The sequence below is a fragment of the Hippoglossus stenolepis genome, chromosome 14 (assembly GCF_022539355.2).
Source record: "Hippoglossus stenolepis isolate QCI-W04-F060 chromosome 14, HSTE1.2, whole genome shotgun sequence".
NCBI classification, from domain to species: Eukaryota; Metazoa; Chordata; class Actinopteri; order Pleuronectiformes; family Pleuronectidae; genus Hippoglossus; species Hippoglossus stenolepis.
In genome coordinates, this window is record NC_061496.1 from 25,579,162 (window position 1) to 25,591,603 (window position 12,442).

Genomic DNA, 12,442 nt, shown 5'->3' on the forward strand with positions numbered 1-12,442 from the left:
GTTTTCAGGATTCTCTGGTTTGTTCAGTCTCACTTTGTCGAGCTTAAATGATGCATCGTGGCCCTTTTGATTTGTTTCCATATCAAAACACTCTGCTGGTTGGAACGTTAAAGGTTGAAAACGCGATGCATAAGTGGCTACATGGAAACATTGGAGCAATCGGCTATAACTTCCTAGAATGGTAATGGATCATTTATGACCTCTGCACAAAAATACTCCTAACTGCTAACCCTAACCCTTTAAGAGACAAAAATAATACACACAAAGTTGGAATGGCACTTGTTACTTGTCAAATGCAAAACATATTATACAGTATTTCAAATATGCTATGTTGCAAAATGCTAATAAAAAATACTTCTTATATATGAAGGGTAAATTGGTTGTTAAACATTTCTTTAAAGCATCCACTGTCAATTTATTTATAACTAGAAGTAGAGCCCATACCAACTCCAAGGCCCAGCCGTCCATTCAAATTCAATCAAGCTGCACCACATTTTCCACTTTCATAGATTAGTTCTCTAAATGGACCAGATTTTTTTCATCTAGGTCTATGAATTATTCTCTGGGAAAAAGGAGGAAATTCTTTATCTCACAATTCATAATAATTTGATCCGTTACCTACATTAAAATGTAATGGCTTTGTTCCTGATCCTTTAGGCAGCTGTTTTCAGTGACGAACCCACAGTACGCTGCCTCCTTTTCACCAAACAACAGGGAATATTCCACAAATCTCCCTCAGGAGTTGGTCGAGACCGAGGACAGAAGGCAAACAGAGTGAATGCTGGACTTGCATTCATCAGGTGGATGGAAGCAAATCTCCTAATCAATGATAATGTTGTCCTGTATCAGCTGAATGTCTAAATAAGCAGCTGTTTGATTGGGAATTTAAAATCAAATCACCAAGGTGAATACGCTTGTGTTTATAGCTGGTTTCTACTGCCCCCTGTGGTCACAGAAAGCAGTTACATTAGGTTTTCGAAGTAGGGATTCAGAATTATCAGGCAGAAGCTCTGACACGATTGTGTGCAAACAAAATTCAGTACCTATGGGAGTCATTACAGATCAGGTGAAGATAATATTATAGCTGTAATAACCGTATACCACACTGATAAGTGTCTCTTACTTCTTTCAGTGCGGATTGGTGAGCAAAGTTGTGGCAGCAGAAAAGAACACAATGCTGGAGCTGCTGCACAAAGAAGTCTGACAGAATGAATGAATACGATAGAGAAAGCGGAGCAGAAGCAGGAGCCCCAAATATGCTCACACATTGTCAGAGGTTTTTTTTCCTGTTTCATTACGGAACATCAAAAGTTGAAGTTACTTTCTCTCAGTCTCCTTTTCCCTTCCTCTCTTTATACAGCTATGGCAGAGGCTGTCTGTAGCTTCATTAGAGCTGAATGTCACAGGTAGCTATTCCTCCTAATTAGTTAGTTTATGGTAGAGCAGAGGAATAAAGGGACCTCGCACAGTACTATCCGTCCATTCGTGACCCCTTGTACCTGCCGAGGCGCCCGGCAGCAACACGAGTCATCCCTGAGGATGGAAGATTTACCTAAAGACACAAATAAAAAAATACTGTATTGCGTAACCTGGAGAGACGCAGAGACATGGCAGAGGCGAGGTGAGAGGGAGGTTTTAATGAGGGAAATGGAAGGGTGGGGGGGATGCGGCACTTGCTGCTAATGAAAGGAAATATTAGGAGGTGATAGGAGAGACAGCAAGGTGGCGAGAAAGGGATGTAGCGCTTAAGGGAGATGTGAAAGAACATGAAAACGGAGCAGGAGGTAGTGGAGGAAGAGGAGGAAGGAAATAACAGTGACAGTGAGGTGTTTTCTTTTTCAAAAGGGAAAGTTTTTAAAGTTTAAAGAGATGGTAGAAGTTGTGAAGAAGGTTTGGAGGATGAGTCATAGAACTACACTTCATCAGTAGAATGGCCTCAACACTTTGTGAGAATGTGAAGTGTGGGAAGTGAAGAGAGTGGACTTAGCGGCCATCATACCGAGAGTGTTGTCCTCCCCCTCTCACAGAATAGGTGACATACTCTAAAGAGTCAAAGCCCCTTTTGTTGTGGCTGGTCACTGATGTACTAACATGTTATGAAACTGTGACTGCTGCACAGTGTGAGAATTAAAACGAGTTATATAGAGAGATCACAGTGAGAAAGAGAGATCACAGTGAAAAAGAAAAGGAGCTCAGAAGATCTCAACCAGACAATTAGCCGGCAACCTAGCAGAAACAGTGGTAAACAATGTCAATTACAGTGAGATGATTTCTACAATATAAAACCCTAATTAGAATACATTATTGTATTATATAAAAATAAATAAATATATTGTTAAAGTGCAATAAGTTGGGTTTGATACCAAAATCCAGTTCCTACTTGTCCAGTACCTACCAGACTGAATCACAACATAGATTTCGGTGACTCATTAGCTCCGTCCTGAAATAACTTCCCTGCTTACAGACAACATAAACATCCCAGCACATGCCGAGTTAGCAATACTCTTAACTCTGGTGGTGACACACTCTCGATATGGCTCTGGTAGCACATAACGTTAGCCTACAGTTAGCTAGTAGCTACCTCAAACTCGTCGGCAATACAGCAAAAGGCCTGAACCTTAAAAGTTGAAAGTGTGGCTGTATTTCATGCCAAAGGACAGTGGGACGTGTAGTAAATGTTTGAAAACAATTCAGATCTAATAAAGGACCAGGCGATGCATTTAATACATTTAAATGCATCGGGATGCTCCGTGTTTGACTGCTTGCGTGACCCCATGGCAAGCACATCAGCTGTCAGTGTGGGCGTGTTTGAGTGAACCTTAAACTGATAACATATAAAATTCCGCTTAGCAAGATAAAAGCTGTTCTCATGACCAAGCATCCTTTTGTGCTTTTTTTTGAAGAAAAAAGTATTGTATCGGTTCTGGCAGCGTTAAGGCAGCAGAACCCCTTTAAAAGTATTGATTTATTATTGGTATCGGAGAAAGTCCAAACGATACCCAGCCATTGCAATAAGTATTATTAAACTGTAATATTGGTCACAATTGCTCAATCTATAGACACTCGGATTTCTTAATATTTCCATGTATTCTCTGTGAATCTGCAATGAGTTGTTCTAATGGCAGTAATGCTGACTGTTCCTTTACTTCCCTGTGACCACTCACATGTATTTTTCTACATGAATCCTAAACTGTGGAAAAAATACAACTGAGCCCCCAAAAACCCACCCAGTCATCAGCGCCAAGTGTAAAGCTCAGATTGACCAGCATCATAAAGCAGCAAGCCAGTGAAACGGAGGCGACTCCCTACCTCTGAAGCAGTCATGAAGTCTGATTCACTGTCTGCTGCTTGATTATTTATAGTCCTTCAGTCCGTAAGGGTCTGTGGACCCTTAAAGGATTATAAATCACTGAGGGATGGTGGATCAAACTTAAGGAACCGATTAAAAAAATCGAAGGGGTTTGATTGTTGTTCCTCTCTATGTTGAAAACATGGCCCCATGAGCGTCTGAAGGAAGCTGGACAGAGAAAAGGTAAATATAGTGAGATAGCTCTGGCCTTGAGCATTAGGGATAAATAATTTTTCTTCCACCCACTTCAAATCAAAATGTGATGAGTTAATGCACATGCCACTTTCTAAACAATCACACGTGGCTATGGGGGCTTCAGTTCTTTTGAGAATATGAAATTCAACTGAATTTATATTCAACAGTTGCGTCTTTGTGACTCAGATGAAATGCAACATTTTCTCTGCTGGATGTCTGAAGCATGTAATCAGTTCAATCTCATGTTTCATAGCAATTCTTGATTACCTGGGGATATTAAGATCAACCAATGATTGATTTTTTTTCATGGTAAATGGTCTGTATTTATAAACTTAATCCTGATAATCACTCAAAGTGCTTTACAGTACCGTTTTGTCATTCGCCTGTTCACACACACATTCATACATGTGCAGGACTATCTCTATCACTCATACACTGCCGGCAATTTGGGTTTCAATGTCTTGCCCAATAACTCCTCGGTACCTCGAACAGAGTATCGAACCACCAACCTAGTTAATGATCGACCCACTCTATCCCCTCAGCCCCTTACACCAACCTTTTGGTCAGGTTCACAATAAAATATACCAGGAATCATCTTGGCCAGTTGTGTTAGAAGCCATAAAAGTGTCAGTGGTGGTATTTTTAATTGTGATACAGACACAGATAGTCTTTTTAAAGTGTGCATTTGGAGTGGTTCGCAGGGATTTTAGGTGCAGCAGCAGTGGCAGCACTAGGAGCTGCAGTAATAATTACCCTCTGTATGTCGGAGGTGAGCTGCAGCAGAGTCGGTGAAGCTGCAGCTCTCAGAGTCTCTGTCCCTCTGACTGGAGAGTTCAGACTGACGTAGGCCACCGCACTGCTCTGCAGGACAACACTGTTATCCTGCGGGGGGGGGGAAACACACACACACACACACACAGAGGGGTTATCATCATTTTACTCCAACACGTTCCTAATTGTATAATTGTCATACTCATCTTCTCTTCATTAGCTCAAATCCACAAAAAGTCTATTTTTCAGTTTTAAGTATGACATTATTGTCCTTGCCAGTTCTGCCTGTGCTGCCAGTCTAATTTAATGTCATTAAATACATCAGATTCAAAATAACATTTACAGTTTTATCACACATATCTAGGGAATAATTGTGCAAGCATCAGTGTGATTATTTATTCTAATTTTAAAGGCAGCTGTTGTCAGTCAAACTGTACTGTTATGTGGGAATAAGAACAAATTTAAATGAATAGTCAATCATAAATGAGACATACTCTATCAAAATAACAGTGTGATGGCAGCTGTGGTGGGCGACCTGCTGTGAAAGCAAGTCTGTCTGGGAACACAAATATAAAAGGAACACTTTTTTTCTCCTGTAATTGTTAATTGTGGCTATTTCCATTCACATTTGAAAAATTATACCCAAGGTTCAGTCAAAATTAGTTTGGTATTCACAAGCTCGAAGCTGCAAGGAACCAACTGTAGCCTTTATATTAATGGCTGATAAACTTCTAACAAGCCCACATACATCATGTCTGAGAGAGAAGAAGTAGCATATGCTGTATTATGGTATAGTAAACATGTGTTTCCAGTGACTATTTCATTTCTTGTGCTCTAACATCAGCTTAAATCACTCCAGAAGCCACCAACGTTGACCTCTAAGCTGACATTTATAAGGCAGATGCTCTCGTGCTTGCTGACCTTTCCCCACTCGTAGGACCCAATGTTTCCCAGGGCTGAGCCTCCCCACGAGCAAAACACAGTGGTACGGTCCGGCACCCATCCTTGTTTGGTCTGCTCTGTCAGGGCCGCGATGAGCTGATTCATGATAGCTGAGGCCCCGCCTCTCTGGTCACTGTCGTGGCGACTGCCAACCAGCACGTAGCGATCTGGAGATAAAAATAAATAAAATACAGTCATACCTATGTATAGTACCACAGTATACTGCTACTTTTATCCATATTAATTACATGACGAATAGTACAGTTGCCATAATGAGAAATCCAGCTGTGTTTGGGGGGTTTCCTGGCATTTCTCTTTTAACCATACTTGTGGCAGAAGTCATGTTGGCTTCGTCAGAACATATAACATTTTGTGATCCCCAAAAAATGTAAACATTTAATATGAAATGTGGATATGAAACTAATGACTCCTTCAATATAGGAGAGACAGTAAAGATTCAATGTTACGTGACATGATGACTGTGCATCTGATAAATAAGAGTGTATTAGACACAGTTTTCAAAATACTCTAGATATTTTATGTAGTGCAACTTCTGAGGTTTGGTGTCTTCGGTGGATCTTAACATAAACGTCTCTAAAGCAATTAGAGAAACATTTAACAAACTATTTTTCACAGATTGGATTTAAAAGTTTCTATAAATAATGAAACAAATATAATAGATGGTTTAACTGTTTAATAAAACAACATTACACTGTCTCATTTAGTTTATTTTAGCAGACTGATGGAGATGGATACTGTATTTTTTGACCCACACCTCAATTATGTGCAACAAGTTAAGCCAATATAATAATTTAGCCTTATATAGTTTTCTTGCATTATTACATTTTTTTTAAATCTCTCCTCAATTCTTTTATTAGCCAAGTTAACAAACCTAAATAATTGTCCACACAATAACACAAAATCCCATCTCAACATGTGTCCCAACACAGAGGGTTTATTTCCAATTCTTGTCAAAGCAGGTGAAGTTCTGTCAAACTAATAGGTGCATGGTGAGGAAGCAGGTCTGGCAGAAGAGGCCCAGGTATAGAGAGGGTGGAATTTATTGATAAAAAATGGCTGCAGCCTCACAGCAAGATGCAAAATACGCTGCTGCTATTACAGAGCAGCAACTGTGCGTCTACTCACTCGGATTATCAAAATGTGAGCTATACAAAGCTTTTAAAAGATATACAATAACATACAGAGCATTGAATTATTATAATAATAAAAACAACTTGTTGAGGATTCAGTCAACCGAACCGCCAGAGTGCTTTTACTTTGAAATTCTTACAGGAAGTGTTGCAAATATTTATGTTTTCAACAAATAGACCTGAAAGTGTGTTGGGAGATCATCTTCACTGTGAACTGTGTGTGGTGTGCAGATAAAATTGAGGTGGCATCTGAGTGTGGATCCTGATTACAACTAGACTGTGTAGATATAGAATAGGACTACTCACATCTACTACTAATACTAGCAACATGTCTATTATTACAATTGATAAATAACCCCCTTCATTTATGTTAGACACTGTCTCTTCTCGTGAATGTTGTAAACATTTTATCAGTTGTTGTGCTCTGTAAAACGTGACAACTACTGCACTGACGTTTCTACGTTTTATTCCCTGTTAAAGTGGTTTTCCTTTTTCTTTGATTTATTGATTTAAACAGATTAAAAACTGAACTGTCTGGTGATAGCTTTGGATCTTGTTCCATTTAACTCCAAGGACACATCTGATCACAAAAAGTGACAGTCACGTGTTTTTTTTTCTAATTTGAAAATATGGCATCGTACATTTGTTGAAATTTTTACAGAGGTCATAGTGTCAAGAGCAGCAAGACTTTCTGAATAATGAAGAGAAAATTAAAAAGTTCAACAGCATAACTCAGTAAACTATCAGAAAAAATGATATTTAAACAGTGTTTTCCAAGGAAACACTCCTCCACTCTAACACATACAGAAACACACAAACACGAATGCTCCAGGCTTCTCTTTGAGAAATGCCTTACATTTTCTACAAAGGCCCTACGTCGAGTGTGGATGCACAAAGCAGCTTCCTGCAGGGGAAGAGAAGAACAGAGCAAACCTCGTCGCTCCAACACGGAGCACTGATGACTCCGAGTGAGAAAAGAGCTGCTCAGAGAAGCCTGCGAGCTTCGCCTGAGAATCTGACAACATGTTATTGTACTGCGAGAAGCTGTAAATCACATGAGCAACCATAACTGTAAACTGCTTCGAATCAGTCAAATGTAAAAGTGCAATTAACTTTATTTGAATTTAGAATAGATTAAACACACTGAAGACAAAATGATGCTTTGATAAAAAAAAAAACACTTATCCATGAAATAAAAAAAACACACCTGAGGGCAGATGCATACAATGCAATGCTGACCAATTCATATTGTAAAAATCACATTTCATTAAGATTAAATGTTGTCAGTTACACTGTATGATGACAACTTATCAATCTAACTAAGCTTTAGGTCCATAGTTGTGTAGGATGCAGAGTTATCTGGAATTTTTTTTTTCTGAACTATGGATAATGTCACTTCCTGACTTCCTTGTGACTTCTTCATGTCACTTTTCATACAACGTCATTTTACGAGGAATCGTTTCCCAACCAATGCAGAGACATCTTAGACCTTTGGCCTTTGACCAATCAGCTGCAAAAGTTAATCATCTGGAGAAATCCTCCCAAGACACATGTTTTTTTTATCTCTCCACTCTGTTATCCAGAGCTTCATGACACATTTGCTACCAATGTATCCGATTGATTGTCAGTCAAGGACTCAGTAGAATTTGTTCAGCTCCAGTTTGTGCGTATGTAAATACGCATGCAGTGGATATAACAGATGTAATGTCTCTGTAGGCTGCAACATGTTACAGTACAGCTCTTAGAGCTGAAACGATCAGACAACGCTTCTGTTCTGACGTGGGGAGTGAGGGAGTTAGATGCTCCTCTATGAACAAACACCTTGACATTTAACAGCCACCCACTGAAGTCAATGTAGTCAAGCTACTACTCACATAACAATGAAAATATCAAACTCTTTTTCTCAATTCAAAAAGTTATACAACTATTGCTCTCGAATTGTATTGCTTCAGCAATTTCCCCCAACAAAATGAGAGCTGTTTCAAATTTGCAAAGATCCTCTCTGGTGTGGCCAATAAGCAAATATCCGGATTCCAGTGGTGATAGCCTGCTGTACTAGGAAGGTGGCATTTTTTGATGAGTGACCCGGTGTCATTATTTAGTAAATAGTTAATGGTCAGGAGTTTGGAAAAAATATGTATGAGGTCGTACGAGAGACTGCAATATCATTTAGAGCACCTTGAATGTGTCCTCTATGTGTAACCAACCAATGCACTTCCTACGTTTCTTATTTCTCAGCCAAGTTTACACAACAGCTGCTACAAACTTTCAATCCAGAACATATTCCACCGTGAGTTAACATTCAGCATTGATAACCACTATTTTACTGTTTGTGTGCCAGTTCCATTGGGCTGCTTTGGGTCAAACAACAGGGCTGCTTACATCTGCATTTTCAAGTTTTATTGTTATGCTGCTTATTGATGTACAGCGATGAAAACAACATCAAAAATAAATATATTGCGTGATAGTGAAGCATTTTCATGCAAATTGGCCCCCTACATTATTGTGGGCTGAATGACTCAAAGCCTTTGCGAACAGCATGAATATTCATTCTGTTTAGGATCGAGACAAATGAGCGTGGAACAGCCATGATCAAATGCCAACAACCAGTGAAAGGGTGGCTCCTTCCAGAGATTTGTGGCCCATAATATCTGTTTTAGTGGCCCATTATGGCTGCCTAATATCACACTGTAAATCAGCAAGGTAATTTTCCACCAGTGACTGGGCTGGACAGGTACGGTAGCGATGCGCTGCTACGAGTGGAGAGAAGGGCAGGTGAGGGGGACACGTGGGGGCGAGGCAAGGGCACGATGAAGGGTCTTCTCTGCAGAGGGATCATTTAAAGAGATAAGGACAGAAACAGCTGACTGAGGGGTTAGTTTGCCATTTAAATATTAATAGGACATAATATGTTAGGAAACGACCCGAGCTGGAAAATGAGTCCATTTAAAACATGTCCCTGTATGTTACTACCCAAATTGTTCAGTCTTTTCTTGACTGATAATGAAACATTTTATCTTTATCACACTTGTCCCTCAAATATCCCATAAATGGACAATGACTGAAGAAGCTCTGACCTGAAATAAACTACTAAAAGACAGAGAAACCAAGAGACTGCAGACACATAAAAGCTGGGTAAGCTATTCTTGACAACAGTGGATCAAGTGTGTCAGAACAAATCAAAGACTGTAAACAAAGATAGACCACACGTCTCCACCTCAGGCGTCTGTCTCAGCTGTCAATCATGATCAAATTGGACCCATTTTTGTTGCATCAAATATCTAATTAAAACACCAAATTAGTAGAAACATGAACTCTTGAGCGTACATCAGTGTGATAAGAGCTAAGTAAAATGACAGGAAATAGCTTTTCATGTCCCATCAGTTAACAAGGAGGTGGTGGGGCATATGACCTATACTGCAAACAGCCACCAGGAGGCAATCCAGATACTTTGTCTCCACTTTTGGGAATCTGTCATATTGTTCATCCTTACATAGCCCACAGTCTATGTTACAAATGATCATGGATGCTGGATGATGAGGGGGTTGCAACACCCCCTACTCACAAGGGGCTGTAACTTCAAGGCAAAAAAAAAGTCAAAAATAAATTGATGACAAAAATAATAATTGCATTTGGAAAGTAATGCAAACTGTTGCTTTTTAGCATCCTTTTATTAACTCAAAGATAAATAAATACAAAAACTATTAACTTAATTTACCAGCACTTTCTTCCGGTGTCCAGCTTTTCAGATCAGTTTTTCGTGTGCGTCTCACCGTCCCTCTGATCGGCAGCTCTGCTGCTGCCTTTTGTACCAGAGGATCAATCAGGTAACAGCCCCGAGTTGTGCTGATCGATCCTCTGGTACAGGCGGAGGTGCTCTGAGCCACCTCTGTGCCCACCGTTACTTTTTGAAAGCTGCATAGTAGTAGGTCTAACGTTGTATATGTTTGTACAATGTTTAGTGTATTTTCTGTGTATCTGAAAATGTAGACTGTGCCAAAGATAACTCAGTCAACAATGTATCAACCTCTGAGGAAGAAAAACGTTCCTATTTCCTGTGTGAACTGTCCATAACTGAATATGGTTCTAAGCTGTGGGGACATACAGCAGGTTTTCTTTCTGTTGTGTTAATGCTGTAATCACAAATAGCATGCTGCTGCATAGCATGTACAATGACGTCATCATACAGACTTCCTCTCTGCACCTCCATCTCTAACTGACATCCTACGCCGCTGCGTGATCCTGCAGAGAAATGATCCACTTGACTTGGTGCGTTCACACTAAAATGAGTTCAATGCTTTGTCATTTTGTCATCAGGGCTGCAACCTACAATTATTTGAATGAATCATTTAAATTACTTAAATCAAATGATTAACTCAACTTTTATATTTAAATGATTTTATCTAAAAAAATGAAAATGCCCATCACAGTTTCCTACAGCAAGGTAACATATGTGAAAAGCTTATTTTTGTTCATCTAGCAAAGACCCATAGAGTTTCAATTCACCATCACGACAATAATACTATGAATAATTTACAAGAATGCAAAATGAAATTGGTGAACCCATTGTCAAACGTGTTACTAGTCAAATAAGAAACTAAGATGTAGTTGCTGCAGTACATAGAAAGTAATCTGAATATTGAGCCACATGCTTCTAAGCCACCACACACATTCAAACACTTGACAATCACAGACCCTGAATGTATAAAACTGCGCCCACGCTCCCTCAGTATCAGGTAAGCTTAGAAGCCTCTGAAGCCATTAGCATGCTAATGTCTTTTGTAGGTTGTGATGTGCCTTATTTTAATATAAATACAGTAGGATTGAGACCATGCTCTTCTCGTCTCAGCGGAAAGTGACTCAGCGGTCTGATCGTGATGATCAGAGAGCGATGAGTCACTCCAGTCTCCTTCTCTGTGTGACCTCCACCTTCAGAGTGCTGCTATATGTTTTCTAACTGAATTACTTTGACTTGATTGACCTGTTGCACAGGCCAGTATGACTAATACAGCAAAATCCAAGACGCCTAAAGGATAAGAGTTTAGTAGAATAAAGTGAAAGTAAATTGTACCATTCAATATTGAAGCAGTAAATTAATTTGAAACTGGAAATGTCAGGGCAGAATAAAGCTGGTCTTTTGCAGAATAATGAACAAAGGGCCATTCATCAAATGAAGAAATTCAAAGTAAATACAATCGAAATCCACAAACCTGAAATGTTTGAAGATGCAGCATGAGATCAAAACATCCGTTCACTGACAGCTGACACAAAGTCTCATTTCATTCAAGACAAAGACAAAATATATTCATTGACAAATAATGGATTTATCATAATGATAAAGGGACCAAACCTAAATAAGAAGTATCTTTGAAATGTTAATCTATTTATTTATAGAGTCAAAACTTATTTTTCCAGTATTAATGACCTTTACAGAGTGACATATTAATATTTTCATATAACAAAAGTAGATGTGCATGTGTTCAAGTTGCAGAACAGTCGCAGTTTGATTTGGTTGGGTTTAGGTGTGGTTGTAATAATAAACACGTTGTTTAATTGTGGACCAGTGAAGGACCAGAAAAGATATCATTTGCAATTGGTTTCACATGTAAGAACAACTGTGGTCTCCTGTGTCACAGCAACACGGGGTTCCCCACACAGGTAGGAGGCGTAATTCTCAGAGGGAAATGTTACAGGATCTTACACAAACATGACGTTTAGAGTAAGAAGCTGTGACATCAGCTATGGAAATTGACATGCTAAAAAGAATGACAGAGGAATGACAGTGTTGTTGTAGTTCAGCAGGAGCACTACTTGCTTTTTCAGCTTGTATACTGTTTGTTTGCTAAACCTCTGAATGAGTAGTATGTGTGTAGTGTAAGATGGTGAGTTTAATGCTATATGTGCATATTGTACATAACACGCATTGTATGGTGCAATGAGATTTGCAAGATTTCAGACTCCCACGGCTTATTTGATGACATGTACAAATACTGACAGCACATTTTGGTGAGAGATAAACTGGTGGTCTCAGACA

General features: G+C 39.3%; 1 protein-coding gene across 1 annotated transcript in view; it reads right to left on the reverse strand.

Moving 5' to 3' along the window:
• Positions 1–12,442, reverse strand: part of LOC118121298 (inactive N-acetylated-alpha-linked acidic dipeptidase-like protein 2) — a 162,823-nt gene that overhangs the window by 129,255 nt on the left and 21,126 nt on the right. Inside the window, exon 4 of the mRNA XM_047342998.1 lies at positions 5,237–5,424. Within this exon, the coding sequence (XP_047198954.1) occupies positions 5,237–5,424 (188 nt within the window). The remainder of the gene's footprint in view (positions 1–5,236; positions 5,425–12,442) is intronic.